General features: G+C 54.3%; 5 protein-coding genes across 5 annotated transcripts; 3 read left to right on the plus strand and 2 right to left on the minus strand.

The window, feature by feature from the left end:
- Positions 1–43: 43 nt before the first annotated feature.
- On the minus strand, positions 44–1,840 carry EV422DRAFT_492259 (cation efflux family-domain-containing protein; the record flags this gene model as incomplete). The annotated part of the gene is made up of 4 exons (XM_053067589.1): positions 44–637; positions 716–864; positions 937–1,014; positions 1,129–1,840. 4 exons carry the CDS (start codon positions 1,838–1,840, stop codon positions 44–46), a joined length of 1,533 nt encoding a protein of 510 aa, XP_052928983.1.
- Positions 1,841–4,000: 2,160 nt separating this feature from the next.
- Positions 4,001–7,068, plus strand: EV422DRAFT_518222 (uncharacterized protein). Its single transcript, XM_053069515.1, has 9 exons — positions 4,001–4,373; positions 4,803–4,998; positions 5,059–5,291; positions 5,354–5,562; positions 5,635–5,755; positions 5,823–5,912; positions 5,975–6,117; positions 6,189–6,405; positions 6,492–7,068. Exons 1-9 carry the CDS (start codon positions 4,142–4,144, stop codon positions 6,746–6,748), a joined length of 1,698 nt encoding a protein of 565 aa, XP_052928984.1. The 5' UTR covers positions 4,001–4,141; the 3' UTR covers positions 6,749–7,068.
- A 359-nt stretch (positions 7,069–7,427) lies between these two features.
- EV422DRAFT_564615 (exocyst complex subunit Sec15-like-domain-containing protein) lies at positions 7,428–11,364 on the plus strand (the record flags this gene model as incomplete). Its single annotated transcript, XM_053072215.1, has 17 exons — positions 7,428–7,763; positions 7,856–7,975; positions 8,035–8,178; positions 8,259–8,325; positions 8,397–8,469; positions 8,575–8,750; positions 8,818–8,933; positions 9,050–9,199; positions 9,272–9,403; positions 9,469–9,570; positions 9,703–10,190; positions 10,275–10,412; positions 10,486–10,529; positions 10,605–10,717; positions 10,826–10,966; positions 11,056–11,165; positions 11,244–11,364. The coding sequence occupies 17 exons, from the start codon at positions 7,428–7,430 to the stop codon at positions 11,362–11,364; spliced, it is 2,571 nt and encodes an 856-aa protein (XP_052928985.1).
- Positions 11,365–12,491: 1,127 nt separating this feature from the next.
- EV422DRAFT_564616 (glycoside hydrolase superfamily) lies at positions 12,492–14,495 on the plus strand (the record flags this gene model as incomplete). Its single annotated transcript, XM_053072216.1, has 6 exons — positions 12,492–12,624; positions 12,703–13,163; positions 13,243–13,409; positions 13,489–13,496; positions 13,559–13,934; positions 14,006–14,495. 6 exons carry the CDS (start codon positions 12,492–12,494, stop codon positions 14,493–14,495), a joined length of 1,635 nt encoding a protein of 544 aa, XP_052928986.1.
- A 1,313-nt stretch (positions 14,496–15,808) lies between these two features.
- On the minus strand, positions 15,809–17,043 carry EV422DRAFT_253579 (uncharacterized protein). Its single transcript, XM_053065748.1, has 2 exons — positions 16,636–17,043; positions 15,809–16,572 (listed from the first exon to the last, which is right to left on the minus strand). The coding sequence occupies exon 2, from the start codon at positions 16,568–16,570 to the stop codon at positions 15,941–15,943; it is 630 nt and encodes a 209-aa protein (XP_052928987.1). The 5' UTR covers positions 16,571–16,572; positions 16,636–17,043; the 3' UTR covers positions 15,809–15,940.
- Between the last annotated feature and the right edge of the window lie 209 nt (positions 17,044–17,252).

Raw genomic sequence — 17,252 nt, forward strand, 5'->3', positions numbered from 1 at the left:
CCCCCCGCCGGAACGGTCCACCCAACTAACTCCCTTCCAGATCTCACCCCCGATACCCATTAACCAACCCCCCACCCGCGACCCCTCCTGTCGTCATCGAACCCAATTGCGCCCCTTGGACGCTCGAATGCGAATGCCCATGCGCATGCCCAGTATTCACCCCCCGCGACGCAAACGGCGGCGCAATATGCACGTGCGGGTGCGTATGCGTGTTGTGCTGTTGCGGGTGTTGTGGATATTGGTGTGGTGGTGACAGTGGTGGTGCTGGGGCGTGGTGGTGCGAGTGATCATGGGAGTGGCCGCCATGCGAGTGGTCGTGGTGGTGACCGTGCGAGTGATCATGATGCGAATGATCATGTCCATGGTCATGCGAATGCGCATGGTCGTGCCCATGCGACGGAGCAAACCCCCCTCCACCCCCCACCGCCCCCATCCCCACATTCCCCACCCCAACCTCCATCTGCACCAACACATCCCGCACGCCAACATCCCTCAAAATCCCGCCAATGCGCATCCGCAACCCCTCGACATCCGCCACATCACGGGTCTGCACTTTGATGGTCCCGACGTTTGTGCCGGGGGAGATTTCCCAGAAATGGGGGGTTGAGTAGCCTGTTACCTTTTCGAGGGATGCGATCTGAACCAGAAGAAAAAAACCAATCGAGTGAGGACGTATGCAAACCGTGGATTTTTGATATTGGGGGAGGGGAAGTACCTTCCGATAGGCTTCGGGTAACTCCCGTTCGAGAGCGATGGGAACCCTCTGCAGTAGGGTGTATGTGGAGGATTTTAGGAGCGGCCAGAGGGAGGCGATGGTTAGGAGGGCGATGAAGAGGGAGCAGAGGGGGTCTGTCCATTGCCAGCCTGTTGTGAAGAGAGGGATTAGCGGATGGGTTGTGGTAGGTGATGAAGTGAATGGGGGATTGGAGGTCTTACCGTAGAGCTGGATGAGGATGGAGGAGATGATGACGCCGACGGAGCCGAGGGTGTCGGATAGGACGTGGAGGAACATGCCTGCCGGAAGGAGGGAACATCAGAACCTGTTCGGTGGCTCGTTCGACTTGATTACACAAATCACTCCAGAATCATCAAACCTACCCTCCATAAGATGACTATGCCCATGTCCACCGTGAGAATGCCCATGGGAATGATCATGCGAATGTCCATGTCCATGTCCATGGTCGTGGTCATGATGATCATGCCCGCCATGCCCATGTCCATGCCCATGTCCATGATCATGTCCCATCCCTCCATGATCAAACGCAAAAATGCCCACCAAATTCACCAGAAATCCCAGCACAGAAACCACCAACAACTCCCCCGTCTTCTCAATCGGTTGCGGGGCAAACAGCTTCTCCACGGCCTCCCAGATGATATTCCAGCTCGCAAACAGCAAGGCGAGGGCGTTTACGAATCCCGTCAGCGTTTCCACGCGGCCATAGCCGTACGTGAAGCGCTCGTTGGAGTCCCATTTGGCGATGACGGAGGCAACGAGGGAGAAGATGATGGCGGTGGAGTCGAACAGCATGTGGATGGCGTCGGCGGTGAGACCGAGTGAGCCGGTCCACCACCCATAGAGGAACTCGACGCCCGTGAAGGAGATGTTGAGGAGGAGAAAGAAGAAGACTTTGCGGGTGGCTTCGTCGGTGGAGATGGCGCGGATGTAGCGTTTGGCCTGGGTTAGGAGGGAGAGTTTACGGTGCTTGTCAAAGGTTGTCGAGGAGGAGAGGTAGGAGGCGGGGCCATGGGTATGAGTGTGGTGGGCGGTTTGGGGTAGGCCTTTGTAGAGAGGGAGGTTGTTGTCTCGCCCACCGCCGCCTATTGAGATGGAATGCAGCATGGAGGTCATCCTCGCCGGGTGGTGTTGAGGAGTGAGAATGTCGTGCCGGTTGAACCCTCTCCTTGTTGGCGGGTCCGGTTTGCAGTTGATAACCCCCTTCTAGGAGGGTCGAACAACGAAGGAAGGAAGACGAAGCAAGACGACGATGGGAGTTGTTGAGCTGTACAGTAGAGTACTCAAACGAAAGCAATGCCGACGTCCAACGGCCAAGCGGGAAGGAATGGAAGGAAGGGCACGAATTTAGTCACAGCGGCAACTCGCGCCGTGGCGTCGCATCCCTGCTTGGCTGCTGCATACTGCACTTGGACAAAGTCGCTCATACCTAACACGCATTGCATTGCATTCGGACGGATATAGGCTCCACTTTCGGCACATTCCAACAATGAGTTGTAGAGCGAGTGTGAACGAAAGCGAACCATCAACCGTGTGAGCGACAGCCAACCATCAACCATTAACCACTTACCATGAACCATCAACCACCCACCATCAACCCATCAACCATCAACGAGATGATAATAACTCTCGCTCAGCGAGAGCGCTCCCTTTACGTAGTAGCAAAAATCTGATGCTCGCTGTCGCTCTCCGCTCGCTTGCGAAGGGGTTTGGTTTGAACGAGCAGGGCATTCATTTAGGAAGCGGAAGGGAAAATGTGGGGCCCCGCCAACGAGGGTGATTGACTCATGTCTACTCAGTTTTGTCAGGGAACATTGGAATTGGATCTCAAGAGCACACTGCGAGATGGTCATGGTCCTTCCACCAGAGCTGGAGCGCCTTTACCAGACAGACTCCACTCAGTGGCACCGACAGCCCTGCTCGTTGTGGTGGTAGTAAACAGGTCCGTAACTGTGTCTGGTGTGGATAATAAACAACAATCACGTGGGAGCAGTTTAAAAAGCGGCATTGCAATGATTGCATACAACATCCGCCGCGTATCCCGGGCATCGTCCTGTGGGCAGCGGGAGTGCTCTGGGAACAACCGGCGGCTCCGCTGCTCCGACGACCATCGCTTGTTACGTAAACAGTGAATGATATGGAACATTACGCGGGAGGCTTATTGCTGGTGCACCACCCATATGGAATCATGGATGGAGATGCCGCCACCACCAACAACTGGAGACATGCATGCACAAAGTTTCGAACAGGCCTCATACGGGACTTCCGCTGGTTTCACAATACGAGGTGCCCCAAATTTGACCACCACCGGTTCAGCCGCCACAGCCCACAACCCGACGGCTTACCGCAGATGGCCCTGGCTCACGCAGCTCAGGCAGATGGCCCTTGCTGCGAGAACTGCTCACAAGGAACTGCCGCATCTTCACAAGCACTGAATGATGAAACGACCCGATGGTGCCGGCGATATCGTGGACAAGAGGGTTGGCGTGCAGGTCATTCATATCTATCTTTGGCGAACTGTCCTCTGCTGTTCCGAGGGCGATTCTGGGCACTCACGGGGCGGCAGGAGGTTCTCTGCGCGGGCTTCACACCTCTCTTTTGTCCACCAGGGGGCTTATAGTCCTTGTCTTCACCGTTGTCCACCACAGCGACAGGTTGCTTCCCCTTCGCCTTCGTGGGTTCCTCCTCCTCCACCATCCCCTCATCCTCTACATGCCCCTCGTTGTCCAACGACAATATGACCAACTCCACTGCTGAGTGTGGCTGACTACCCCTTCTGCTCCCACGACAACTCTCCACCTCCTCCACCTCTACCACCTTCCGCTGTTTGTAGGGGGCACGGAATGCTCGTGGAACGCTGTCGCAGGCTGGCGGCGGTGGGTGGACTGGGCTTTCGGCGTAGACGAGGACAACGTGACAGCGGCTCGCTTGGGTCTCGCAGCCTGGGCTCTCAGCTCCTTCATTCTCTGTGCGTGCTCTGCCTGCTGGGCTGCAATCTCGCGGGCATCTTCCGAAGGCATTTCGAAATGGTGACAGGATGTTGCTCCCACGGAAGCGACTTGAGACAGGTGAGAAGCTTGAGCTTTGGAGGTGCTCAGAATGCTCACTGGCTCGATGCAAGTGAAAAGGATCTCGCTGCCCTTTGCAATTGGTGTGGGCACTGTTGAGGACCAGGTTGAGGACTTAAAGGGGTTCCAGATCACGTGACGGCTCGTTCGTCGGACACACAATCCGAAGTTCGTCTGGGAAAGCTTCTGGCCATGTTCCATCGGCACAGGGCACCATCGGCTTCCCTTCGACTTGACCGGAGACTCCCCAGCCGACTCCATAGACTGACTGTTCGTCCTTGCGAGATTGCGCGCGTACACAAACCTCGTTTTCACGACCACCGAAAAGAACTTGCACAGCATGTACGGCGGCGGAGGCGGCGGCGGTTACCGTCAGCAAATCACCGGAACAAACAATATCCCCCTGGGCACCCGCAGAAAGCGAGACGATTACGACGATCACGCTCCTCCCCCGCCCCCACCGATCAAACAAGAATACTCATATGGCGGCGGTGAAGAGCGCAGATATAACAACGTGCCTCCTCCACCTCCCGCCAGCGCACAGTCGGATCTCGCTGATGTGAAAGAAGAAGGTAATGTTTTCGGTATTGCTCCCTCGACTGGTCACCCGTTGCACTTTGTTCTCCCCCTTGGAGTGGGGCAGCTTGTTGGGGTGGGAAGACGTTGATATGGGGAGATAGCATTGGCGACACTCTTGCTCTGTTCTATGCACTCAATATATCAGTATCAACCCCAAACCTGCGCCTCTCCTCTGTTGTTAACCAACGTGACGCATATGGAGTATAGCCGCTCTACTGACCAGTCTGAGTGTACAGAGCGAACCAACCCCTCATGATTCTCTGACTGGTACTAACCTGATAACGTTCTCAAAATTTCTTATATTTCTAACGCGATTAACCGAAAACTCACAATCTCACCAATACCTACTCACCGAAAATGATACCGCTAACCTACCGCGTGATCTCCGACGAAAACCCACATACTGGCTACTGATACAATAGGCAGGGAAGGTCGAGCCAGGAAACGCCGTTCTCGATGGGGAAATGAAGAGACGAAGATCAATATCCCGGGCATGCCAACGGTTTTGCCTGCTGGACTTGCCCCTGAGCAGCTGGACGCCTATGTCATACACATGAGACTTGAGGAAATCGCGGTGAAGTTGCGGAATGGGGATTATGTGCCGCCTGAGAAGGACCGGTATGCAATGCTCGAATCAGCATCTCCTGTAATCCGTCTTACTGACTTTCCCTGTTTTAGTTCGCGATCACCTGAACCCATCTACGGCGCAGATGGTAAGCGTATCAACACTCGCGAATACAGATACAGGAAGAAACTGGAAGACGAGCGCCACAAGCTCGTCGAAGAGGGTCTGAGGAAGCTGCCTGGTTTCAAGCCTCCTACAGACTACAAGCGTCCCAGCAAGACTTCGGACAAGATCTACATCCCCGTTAGGGATTATCCGGAGATCAACTTCATCGGGCAGTTGATTGGTATATCCGTCTTCAAGCTTTCTACTTTGGACACCTTTGCTCATGTATTTGTATTTGTACAGGTCCGCGTGGAACAACCCTGAAACGCATTGAATCCGACTCTGGAGCGAAAATCAGTATTCGTGGAAAAGGTTCCGTCAAGGAAGGAAAAGCCCGCGCGGACGGATCGCTCGCACCTGGCGAAGAAGAGGACTTGCACTGTCTGGTCACCGCCGATTCGGAGGACAAGGTTAAGATTGCCATCAAGGCTATTGAAAAAGTGATTGAAACGGTAAGCATTGTTGCGTTGTTATTGTTGCGTCTTTGGGTGATTTTCCTGACAGATTGCTGATCATTTTGACAGGCCGCGAGTGTACCGGAGGGGCAGAACGAATTGAAGAGGATGCAGTTGCGTTATTTGGCTGAACTTAATGGAACGCTGCGTGATGATGAGAACCAGACTTGTCCCAACTGCGGTGGAGTTGGTGAGTTTTACACTCGTGAAGTGTATGTTTGCATACCACTTGGGAAACTGATGCAATTTCATTTTAGGTCATCGTCGTTTCGAATGTCCTGAGCAGAAGAATTTCACTGTCAATTTGGTATGCCGTATTTGTAACGGTGTCGGTCACGCTGCCAGAGGTATGTGCAACTTTTTCCCCCATCTAAGCCCTTCAGAGACTGATTCGCACGACATTCGACAGACTGTATGCAGCGCAACGATCCCGAAGCGTTGCGTGAGGCGGAGCAGCGTGATCAGAAACTCGACAGCGAGTATGCCAACCTAATGGCTGAGCTAGGGGACTCCAGTGCGGGAGCCGCCGGGGCCGGACCTGTCGCGCGTTCGGTATGTTTACTTTTCGTCACTCAGCTCTCAACCGTCAGTCAATAACCCAACCTTTACCCAACGATTGTTAGAACCACTATGGACCCGGCCGTCCCTCCGGCCCACCCTCCGCAGCACCAGGCGGACGTCCCCCATGGGCTAGCGGCGGCGGCGACCGCGGACCATCGACCGGAGGAGCCGGCGCCCCTCCACCATGGGCACGACGAGACAACGGCCCTCCATCAGGCCCACCACCGCCATGGCAGCAAGACCCTATCGCTCCTGCTCCCCCGGGATACGGTCCTCCTGGTAGGTTTCCCCACCCCACCTCATTACTTCCCGTCTCCACGCACTCATCTCAGATCTTCTCTCATCACCTTCTCATCTCTCATCAGGCATGGGACCCCCCGGAGCCCCCAACATGGGACCCCCAGGCGCCCCCGGCATGTCACCCGCTCCCTGGAACCAACCTCCCCCCGGCGCCTACATGCCCCCGTACGGCGGCGGCGACTACTACGGCGGTGGCGGTGGTATGGGTGGCCCACCCGGTATGGCTCCACCTGCTCCGCATATCCCTGCGCCGGCGTGGGCTCCACCTCCGCCGCCGCCGCCGGCTGATCAGGCGCCTCCCCCGCCTCCGCCTGCGTATTGAGGGGAGACGCTAGGGGTGGTGGTTATGGAAGGGAACTGGAAGGGTTTTGTAGTGTAGGCGTTTGAAGGAGTTGTGAGTAAACGTCGGGAAATGAAACCGTTTGGAGGGTATTGTTTGTGCATGTCCAAATCTTGACCTTTTCCCACCCGGGCGTGGTATTTGTGATCGATTTCATGAGAATGGGGGAATGTCATGTTTTGGTCAAGACAAGTACAGTACATAGTACGGCTCTTCCCGCATGATGCATGCATATGTGCAGTCCCGGTGCGCGAAAATCGATTGCTTATACCATCAACTACTCCCCAACATGTATTGCTGTGAACAACGCCCTTCTACGGAAAATGCAGTACTACGGATGACACTGCGCGGTGTTGGAGAAGGCTGCGCAGTCGCGTCGCGAGGACAGCCAACTCCGCAGAGAACTCCGCCGACGCTTTTTCCACAGCTCCTTTTTCTTGCCCATTCACTCCCATTTAAGACAACAAACGGGCAGCGTGGATAGCAAACACGGGCAGCGTCGTTAGCAACTACCTACATAGACCCACTGTTCTAGAAGTTTACGAAAAGCGCGTAAATAAACAGCGGTCAATCCGTCCCGTCTTCATAAGGGGGCACAGAGAACTCATACCCTCTCTCAAACCTTCCCAAGTCCCACGGTGCGGGCACCAAATTGCCCATCATGCCCACATCCCTCCGCACCCCCACGACCCCAAAGTCCCCCGACGCCTCGACCCGCATGGAAGACGCGGCGCACTTCCAACAGCTCCTCCGCGAGCTCGCCATTTCCGACACCGCCCCGACGGCCATCACCACCACCTCTGCCGCCTCCAACCCACCCGCCGCCACCACGGGCGTAGATTCCACAGGAGGGACGGCGGAAAACTTTGACCAGATCGCGTATATCATCAAACAGATATTCCAGGCGGGAAAGGAAGGGAGTTTCACGGATCAGTTGGCGGTGTTCATTGGGAAGAAGGAGGCGGAGATTGAGAAGATGTGTACGTTCCATTATCAGGTTAGGCCGAGGATCAAGGCCATGTCATGGTTCCCATACGTAAATAAGAATATTTAACTGACGTGAATGGTAATGGCCCCTCGTGATTTCAGGAATTCGTGCAATCGGTAGACCAGCTCCTCAAGGTACGGCAAGGCGCATCCACCTGGAAAGACAAGATCCTCGACCTGAACGACCAGATCCAATCCTCAGGTCGTAAGATGGTCTCCAAGGTAAGAACAACCCCGTCCTCACACTTTTGTGAAAACCATTTGACACATCGGTCTCGTAGAAACGCGAGATCATCGAGAACCGCCAAACGCTCCTCAACATTGAGCTCGCGGTCGAGTCGCTGCAGTCGTGTCTGTTTGTTCTCGACATGGCGAATAAAGTGAATACTAGTGTAGAGACGCATAAGTACTACACGGCTTTGAAGGTGCGTGTGGATCAATGAGTGCGGTTCCTTTGTTGAATGGAACGTTGACGACCCAGCTTTGTTGGATGATTCCGGTTTAGATGCTGGAAGAACTGCAGACGACGCATCTGCGGCCGGTGATGCAGTATACGTTTGCGCAGAGCATGCGTGAGTATTACCTCTGCTACATCCAAATTTTTTCTGTCCTAATATGACGTTCCGGGGGTCCCTGTCCGCAGAGGAGTTCATCCCTATTATGCAGGATAAGATCCGCGAACTGGTGCTGTTGGAGCTGCAAGAGTGGCTCGCCACGTACGTATCTCGTCTCGCCATGGCTTTCCTCTGCCTCTGCCTTGGGTGAAGGCGAACACGAACAAACTCCGAGGGCAGGCAAATCTCATCCTCGGCCATTCACAGCATAAAAGAACGAACCCGCACAATCGGTAAACGCTCCATCGAGCAAAACCAAGCCAAACGCGCGCGCACCCGCCAGCATCAAAACGCCGACACCATTGCGGCGGGAAGGCGGGTGTCCGCTGCTGCTAGTAGCCCGACTCTCGGGGCCGGGATGATGGGTGGGGGTGAGGAGGAAGGTGGGTGAAACATGTCGTGAGGGTGGATGTTGCGGAGACGTGGACTGATTTTATTGTTTGGTGGCAGACCATATCGACGCGGGAGTCGATATCAACTTCCGACCGCTGTACCAGTGTCTGCACATTCACGAGGTGCTGAACAAACGGACGGAGCTGAGGACTTATTTTGGGGATAAGCGGAAAGTAAGTTCTGTATGCAGTGCCGAACTTTCCTGGCAGGATCTGGGTGTCACCATGGGCTCGCAATCCATATCCTGTTGTTCTAAGCCATTGTGCCTGATACCAATCCACTCATATAGATCCAAGCGAGCGTCCTCCTCGAGCAGAAATTTACATTCGACGAAGGCGATCTGGCCAGTTTCCAGCAATACCTGTACGACGTGGTCGGGTTCTTTATCGTGGAGGCGATCGTGATGAACTCGACGCAGAATTTTAGGTCGAGGGGTGCGGTGCGTAACGTTCCTGCTTTCATGGACTCCCGCATCCACGATGTGGACTGACGGCTGATTTCGTTTGTTTAGGTGGAAGGCCTCTGGTCCAACGCCATGGAAAAAATGAACGACGTCATCTCGGAGAGCCTGAATGAGTGTGGGGATCCGAAGTTGTTTCTGGCCATCAAGCGGTGTGTCGTGCATTTTATTGAGACCATGGAGGTGGGTTCCTTCGATCGTGGAGGAGGGACATTGGTTCGCTAACTCCCGTACGTGTTGAAATGTAGTCGTATGGATTCGCGATAACGAGTTTGATGGACCTGATGCTGTCGTTGCTTGACCGGTATGCGGAGCTGATGAAGAACAGATGCGTCGATGAACTCGTGCAGGTAAAATCAGAGGGGCGTTCTTCGCGGGATTCGAAAGCGGAGCGGGCAGGCAGCCATGTTGCAAAATCGGGCAGACTCTAGCTATTCTTGGGGTCACTATGGCTGATGGACCTCCCCCCTCGCACCACTCAGATCATCGAAGAAGACGAATACGCCCCCATGATCGTCAACACCCAATCCGAATACGACGCCATCTCCACCGCCTCCAAGCTCAAACAAGATGCAGCGGGCAACATCAGCAGCGCCAGCCTCACAACCACCTCCGCCAAATCCGCCAAATCCTCCACCACAACCCCCAAACACATCCCCGCCGACTGGACCAACCAACTCCGCTTCCCCAAAACCCTCCCCTTCTCCCGCGGCTTCCCCCGCTGCTGCGCGTCCATACGCGCGTTCGTCGTGGGATTCTACCGCTTTGCCGAAGGGTTTGAGCAGCAGTACAACGAGATGGATGATTTGTTGAAGAAGAGCCTGGAGCATGTTTTAAGCGAGGATCTGCTGGGTTGCATGATGGGGAAGATGATGGTGAATAATATAAGTCAGGTGGTGCAGATTTTGGTCAATCTGGAGTGGTTTGAGGGGGCTTGTGCGGAGTTTGAGGCGCTTTTGGGGGAGATGAGGTATGAAGTGCATATCAATACGAGGAACCTGAGCTGCGTGTGTGTTTCTGAGATCCCCACCATCTAACCATCCAACGCAACCAGAACATCCAACAAATTAGGCACAGTCCGCCTGCACGCAACCCAATCCTTCCGCGAGACCCGCTCCATCGCCGAGAAGCGCATGTTCGAGCTGCTGTACATGAAGATGGACGATTTCTTGGAGATGGCGGAGTATGATTGGTACGTGCTCACACCCCAACCCACTCACGTGCCAACCTTCGCGTTTGGCATTGAACCATTTGCGGTTTGTTAGGGCGGCGACGACACCCGCGACGGATTACAGCCCATATCTCGACGGTAAACGTCCTCCTTTGCCTGCATCTTGACACTACACAGCCTCACATAATACTCACATCATCTCATACATCATAGACCTTGTAACATTCATGAACGTCATCATCACTTCCACCCTCGTCAACCTGCCCTCGCATATGCGCAGCGGCGTGTACCAAGGGGCGTTCAAGCATCTCGCGACCTCTATACATGTACGTACATCATTCTCATGTTTGTCTTCGCCGTTATGATCTTGCGTGATGTTTGATGACGTAGCTGATGAAACTCCTCCTTCCATCCCCGGCCACGATGCAAAACAGAACCTAGTCCTAGCACCGACCGTAAAACGCGTAACCCTCCCCGCGATCGACACGCTCGAGAAGGACGTCGCGTTCGTCGAAAAGTTCATCGCGGGGGTGGGGGAGGGTGCGCTGGGGGAGCCGTTTGCGCAGTTGCGGCAGGTGCGGTTTGCGAAAAACTTCCCAGTTTTCATTCCTACCAGATACCTCTTGGTGATTGACCCCCAAATGCTTTTTTGCTTTTTGCTTAGACGGTCCAACTGCTGAAATCGGCGAATATCGAGGATATTTTGAACGCCGGGATACGCGATCGGAGGTATAACCGGATCAATCTCGACAAGTTGGCTATTTTGCTCGAAAAGTACCGTTCACAACTCTCCCCTTGTTCATCCGTGTGTGATAAAGAGACTAATGGATTGATGCCTTTGCTTTTTTGAAGGATGAAAGGCGACTCATCCCTCTTCGCCAAATCCACGCCGGCCGAAAAGGCGCAGCGGAAGAGCATCGAGGTTGTCTTGAAGGGGATCAGGGCGGGGTCATCGCCTACGCGGGCTTCTTGAGGACGATGTCTGTCGTTCGATTGACGCATAGCCCCTCAGCGCATAGCTCCTGAGATACTTGCCCCTGGATAGCCAAGGGTGAGACATGACGAGTCAAAGCCAATGCGAGACTGCTGCTCTCCTGCACGTATCGACGAGATCGTGGTTGCACAAGCAACTGAAAGAGCCACCGGGAAAGCAGGCCGTCCATCTGACCTCGGAATGAGTTTCAGCGTGTACAGCGGTAGATGTGTTCGAGAGCTGGACATCCACCCAAGGAAAGTGGCTGTGGGAAGACGGGAGGAAACCTCGGTCGCCGGGGGGTGCGTCGCAGGGCTGGGACGGGCAAGCGCAGAGCTGTGGGAGAGACTTATGACAGCGGTTTGAGTTCTCAATTTTCGAGGTTGGCAGCGGTGGCAGGGCAGACCTCGTCTTGTTGGGCCGCGGCGGTTATAGTAGCTAGGCGGTTGGGGCTCTAATCGATTCGGTCACCATACGTACTGTACATACATACATGTACAGGTAGCCGCTAAAAGTAGTCTCTTCTCAACTTCCCCCCCCCCCCCCCCTCCCTGGAAATCTGGAGATCTGGAGAACATCAGTGATTGCGCTTCGACACCTCGACATCACAAATCAGGTCAGGGCGGTAACATGGTTCAGTAGATGGGGTGCCCACCACGTCTACTGCAAAGGGCAAGAATTCAGAGATGTACATACGGTCCCGGGGCACCCGCTGGAGCTGACCTATTCCTGCACGTAGTCCCTTTCTTTTGAACTGAGCGTGCGCCGACATGTGGCGGACCCAAGGGACGGATGCCGCTATGTTCCCGAAAGAAGGAAATGCAAGGGGCTCTCCACGAAAGCGGAGTGCACAGAAGCTAGAAGCACGTCTTAGGTAAGCGCATTGACGCGTTTCCGACGCCGTTTGACGGGCGTGCCGACGCGGCCTTCTCTCTCCACCAAAAACGGGATTGGGGTGAGCCACATGTGAATGGGAACAGAATACATCGTACGGGAATAATAGACAGTCAGATGTTCTGCTCCGAGAGTATAAAGCTAGAAACTCTAAACGTTTGCGCCGGCGCGAAAGCCTTTTTTGTTCCTCGTGCCGTCGCAAAAAATCCTGAGACCCAGTGCGAGATCTGAAGATGGCTGCTATAACTATTCGCTCCATGGTGGTGAACGCCTTCTTGATCTATCAGCTTGCGGTACACTTTGCAAGCGCATCGCCATTATACGCTGCAAAGGGAGGGGTGCATCGTCGGCTGTTTCCAGCTATTGGTAAGATCCCATTTTGATACGTTCTTGACGTGTCTTATATTCTCGATCGAATTGTGGGACTTACAGCATCTTTCACAGAAACTCCATCGGCCGTCATACTTACACCAATCGCCGGCTCCCCCACCCTTCTTCCCATTCCCACCCAAACCCCCACATCAACGCCATCAGAAACCACATCCGCAACTCCATCCGCAACACCAAGCCTCGCCTTCCAAAACTTCATAACCCGCCGAGGCAACAAGCTCTACGATGGTGATCAGCAGTTCCGCTTCGTCAGTGCCAACACACCCGGCCTGCTCATCAGCGAAGATACGCCGGGCATCCGTTGGGTCGTCCCCCCACCGTACGAGCAAGACGACTTGATGAGATCTGTCGCGGGGATTGGTGGACTAGTTGCGAGGACATACACTTTGGGCGTGCCGTACCATATTGTGGGACCTGGGGTATACAACGAGACTGGATTTGTGGGAATGGATAATGCGATCGCCGCGGCCGGGCGGAATGGCGTGAGGTTGATTGTGCCGCTGATCAATGAGAATGTGAGTGCATTTGGGTTGCGGCGCTAAGGGGGGAAGATATCATTCTAGTTTTCACTGCTAAGTCGGACAATCATAACAGCTTTCCGCAGGAGAAGAGAACACGTTTCTCATTGGAGCGTACAGAGATCTGGCCGCGTTCCGGGGATTGGAGGCCGATGTCTTCTACACCAACGACACACTGAGAAGCGATTTCAAAGACACCATCACTTATGTACTAAACCGTGTGAACACCGTCACTGGCATTAGGTAAGGTCCCAAACGCAAATACAACGGATAGGCAGTGGGCACAGTGAGCTGATCTAAACGTTTTCCCTCCTCTCCTTAGATACGGAGGTAACGCGAATGATCAGATGCCGTGGGAATGAAGCCGGAATTGATCTATTCTCAAACCACAGACGACCCAACAATCCTCGCCTGGCAGACAGGCAACGAACTCGGCTCATGGGAAAAGCCACCCGCCCCCGCAGACTGGCTCCTCGACATCTCCACCCACATCAAATCACTTTCCCAGTCACTCGTCATGGACGGCACCATTGGCGGCTCCTGGCGGTGGCAGGGCATCGACGTCCCCACCATCGACATCTACGATTCGCACCTATATGGAACGAATGATACCAAGTCACTGCGCGAGGATGCGGCGTTTGCGAGTCTGCACGGAAAGGTGCATGTGATTGGGGAGTATGGTTTGACGGATCCGGTGGTGTATGATACGTATATGGATGAGAATATTAACAACCCGAACATCACGGGGAGCTTGATCTGGAGTTTGAGGTGAGATACGCCTTTGCAGAGGTGCGGAGCCCGATTGCGAGGAACACTGAGTCATTTGTGGACAATCACAGGGGACATGCGAACGGCGGCGGTCTCAACGTCCACTCAGAAGGCAAAAACGGCACATCGAACGAATACGAGATTGTGTCCTACCACGTTCCAGGCCTGCCCCCAAACATCCCCGACAAGATCGGGCCGGAGGAAACCACGGTCATTGCTGATCTGCGCAGGCACGCTCTGGCCATTCAAAATTTGCCCTCCACCACCCCGTACCCCGCACCCATCGCGCCTGTCCTTTTGACTGTGACCAACGGGCAGTTGACGTGGCGAGGGAGCGCTTGGGCGGCTTCATATACGGTATTCAGAGGGAACTCCACGTCGTTCAACGGAACGGAGACACCGCTTGCGATGGGTGTGCTTGATAACGTCTCGATAGGCGATGTCGTGACACGAGGATATCTCTGGGCGGATGCATCCTTCGTGGCGGGGATGGAAGTGCATTACGCCGTGCAAGCGGTTGGGGTGGGAGGAGACTTGAGCCCGCTGTCGAATGTCATTTGACGAAGCATCCGGCCGAAAGCAGTAACATGACACGGACATTCGTTGGAAATGAGGGAGAAGTGTACCATATACATTATCGAGCCCATGTATTTATCTTACAAATATACACAAATACACATCCCTTGATGGCGTATTGATCTGCATCGTAATCCCCTCACCAATCCTCCTCAGCTGCGTATTAATCTGCATCGTAATCCCCCCGCATATAATTTTCCATGCTGCGGATGCGTTTGGGCTTGAGTGCCGTGATTGCGTACGTCGGATAGGTGCCATTGCGTGAGGAGATGTGCATGCCGATTACTATATGCTTTCTGTCGGGGTGAAGGCAACGCGCGAGGAGTGGCTGTGATGGTGGTGGTGGTATGAGGCGTGAAGGGGAGACGTGGTCACGGCTTTCCCCACACGGCTTTCCAATCGGCTGAGCGCAACAGGGGGAGCTTGCACTTCATGACATTCGTATACTGATGATCATCCCCGTCGTTAAGAAACGTTGCCAATACAATGCTTAGCGCGATGTTATGGCGAGCATTGACGGCGGTCTGGGGATCATCCCCCCATAATTCGGTTACTTCACCCACAGCACCACGGGCAATGGCATCAGCCATCATGCACACAAATGTACCGCAGTTCTGGTCGTCTGTCTGTCGAGGCGTGAAAAGGGCAGCAATATTCGGCGTGCTATTCAGTGTGTGCTCGAGATTGACGGGGATTCTGGTGGCTGTGATGTACCACTTCCACAAGATGGAGCCGATATTGGCCATCTCATCCACATACTCCTTGTCGTTTGGGCGTGGCTTCGAGTCAAATAAAACGAGATATATGTTTTTCCATCTGGTTAACAATGAACCAGGGCCGTTAGGTCCCTTATCGTGCTTGGGGGGGCGCAGGGGTTTCGCGGACTTGGGCACGGGTACTGCGACAAGAGCTTGCTTTACGGAAAAGAGCTCAGCTTGCAAGTCATCTCTCTGGCCGCGGAGCATGTCGACTGTGTTTGCCAGTCGCTCGACGAACTGTGATATCCGCTTTTCATCATAGGTAGTGTCTGCGGTGTGGGAAAGTGTTTGCGTCATGGATAGCGTTTGCACCGTCGACCGTCTCCTCAATCTGCGTCCAGCATGGAGAGGTCGACGCCCGCGCAGCCGCCGTAGAGGGCCACTAACCCATCGAGGGTAAGGCTTCCATTCTTCCATTCTTCCATGCGTGCCTTCTCCTTCTCTTGAAGGGCCCTCTGCCTGACTAGATGATAGTAGATGAGGAGCAAGGATCAACAAAGATACATGAGGAACCGTTTCCTTCCATAGACTCACTTATATTATATATTCTTCTCAAGGAGACTACTATGTGGACATGTGTGCAGGCGCTGCATGAACGTAGGCGGTTTCCTTTTTCGAATGGCTTGGTAGATGCGCCGAACGCGGGCCCAAAACCAGCTGTAGAACAGCGCCTCAGTCATCCCAATCTACGACGAAGTCCGAGGTATGCACCTTCTGGACAGGACTCTCTATCAAGATGTCCTTAATCATTCTTCCAGACTCCAGCGAGAGTTCTTCTCCAAATTCCAACCGGCGCTCGATTTCCTGAGGGTCTAGGTCGCTCGACACGACGGTTACCAGATTGACATCAACGACGTACTGCAATAGACCAAGTTTAGCGTCGACGAACAATGCGTTCCGTGTCGCGATCTTAGTCCAAGGATCCACAGCTCGGTAATCTGCCAGGATGGCGAGGAGATGAAATCCGTGCATAGGCCCGGTAAGCAGGTCCCAGACATAAATCAATTCTTCCATAGTGGTGTGACTCGGTACTCCAGATAGGCTGTTGTCCAACTTTCGAAGTCCTCCGTTGACTGCAGCGAGAACGTCACCTAGGCCGATAACTGCTGAAGATTCTGTATTGCCATCGACTTGAACCAAGAATACTGGATCGAGTACAGTTTTTTCAAATTGTCGAAGCCCAGCTGGCAGGTTGTGCACGGATCCTGCCATTTGATGACTTCCGTTCTCGGGCAGCGGTGTGGGGCAAAGCTTAATGCGAGCGTGTAGATCGTGATGGTCGGGAGCGGAACAACGGTACATTCCTATGAGCGGGCTGTTAGTAAAGGAACTGTCGGAGCCTGCCCTGTTCCAAAACGAAAACGAACCTTGAACACTTCCTTCGGGAATGCCGATTGCACTAGCGGCCCAAGACTTGCTTCTGCGCAGTGTCCTAGCGGGTTTTTTAACGAGATTCGAGGCGATGTTGCCGGGGGTAAAAGCCACGGGCCCGCAGCGCTTCCGCCCGTTGCTTTAGGATGTCCTCCTCTGTCGTTTCCTGTCGGCTGACCGCGAAAAATATCTGCAGCCGCGAGGGCGAAGATCTTGACGTCGTAAGGGTTTCGGCCGGCTTCTGTTGCTGATTTGCGGATGCCCGCAACGATTTTCTTGAGGTGCTTCTGGCTGCGAACTCCCTGGCGGACGGAAGCGCAAACCGCCACTTAAACCGGCGAGTGCATCACGTGAGCGCGCGTGCCCTCCTTCCGCTTACGTAAATAGAACCGTGTTGCTTTCCTTCGTCTCCGAGTCTCAACGCTCGCTGTTGGCTTCCAGTTTCTCAACTGGGCAATTGTGTGGGCTAGTTCGCAGACAACTCCCTTTACACCCCCGAACCAACAACCCAGCCTCCAACATGGCACGAGGCGGCGCAACCCGCGCCCAACGCCAGTCCCAGATCCAACACTCGGCAAACTCCGCCGCAGCCTCCCACCGCCGCAACAGCAAA

Source organism: Fimicolochytrium jonesii (genome assembly GCF_025526975.1).
Source record: "Fimicolochytrium jonesii strain JEL569 chromosome Unknown EV422scaffold_3, whole genome shotgun sequence".
Classification (NCBI taxonomy): domain Eukaryota; kingdom Fungi; phylum Chytridiomycota; class Chytridiomycetes; order Spizellomycetales; family Powellomycetaceae; genus Fimicolochytrium; species Fimicolochytrium jonesii.

Bases quoted from the DNA above. Each gene is read 5' to 3' on its own strand.
- EV422DRAFT_518222 (XM_053069515.1), top strand. From the start codon at position 4,142: ATGTACGGCGGCGGAGGCGGCGGCGGTTACCGTCAGCAAATCACCGGA. The intron at 4,999-5,058 runs GTATGCAATGCT...TCCCTGTTTTAG, and splicing joins GTGCCGCCTGAGAAGGACCG to TTCGCGATCACCTGAACCCA. The intron at 5,563-5,634 runs GTAAGCATTGTT...TCATTTTGACAG, and splicing joins TTGAAAAAGTGATTGAAACG to GCCGCGAGTGTACCGGAGGG.
- EV422DRAFT_253579 (XM_053065748.1), bottom strand. From the start codon at position 16,570: ATGTACCGTTGTTCCGCTCCCGACCATCACGATCTACACGCTCGCATT.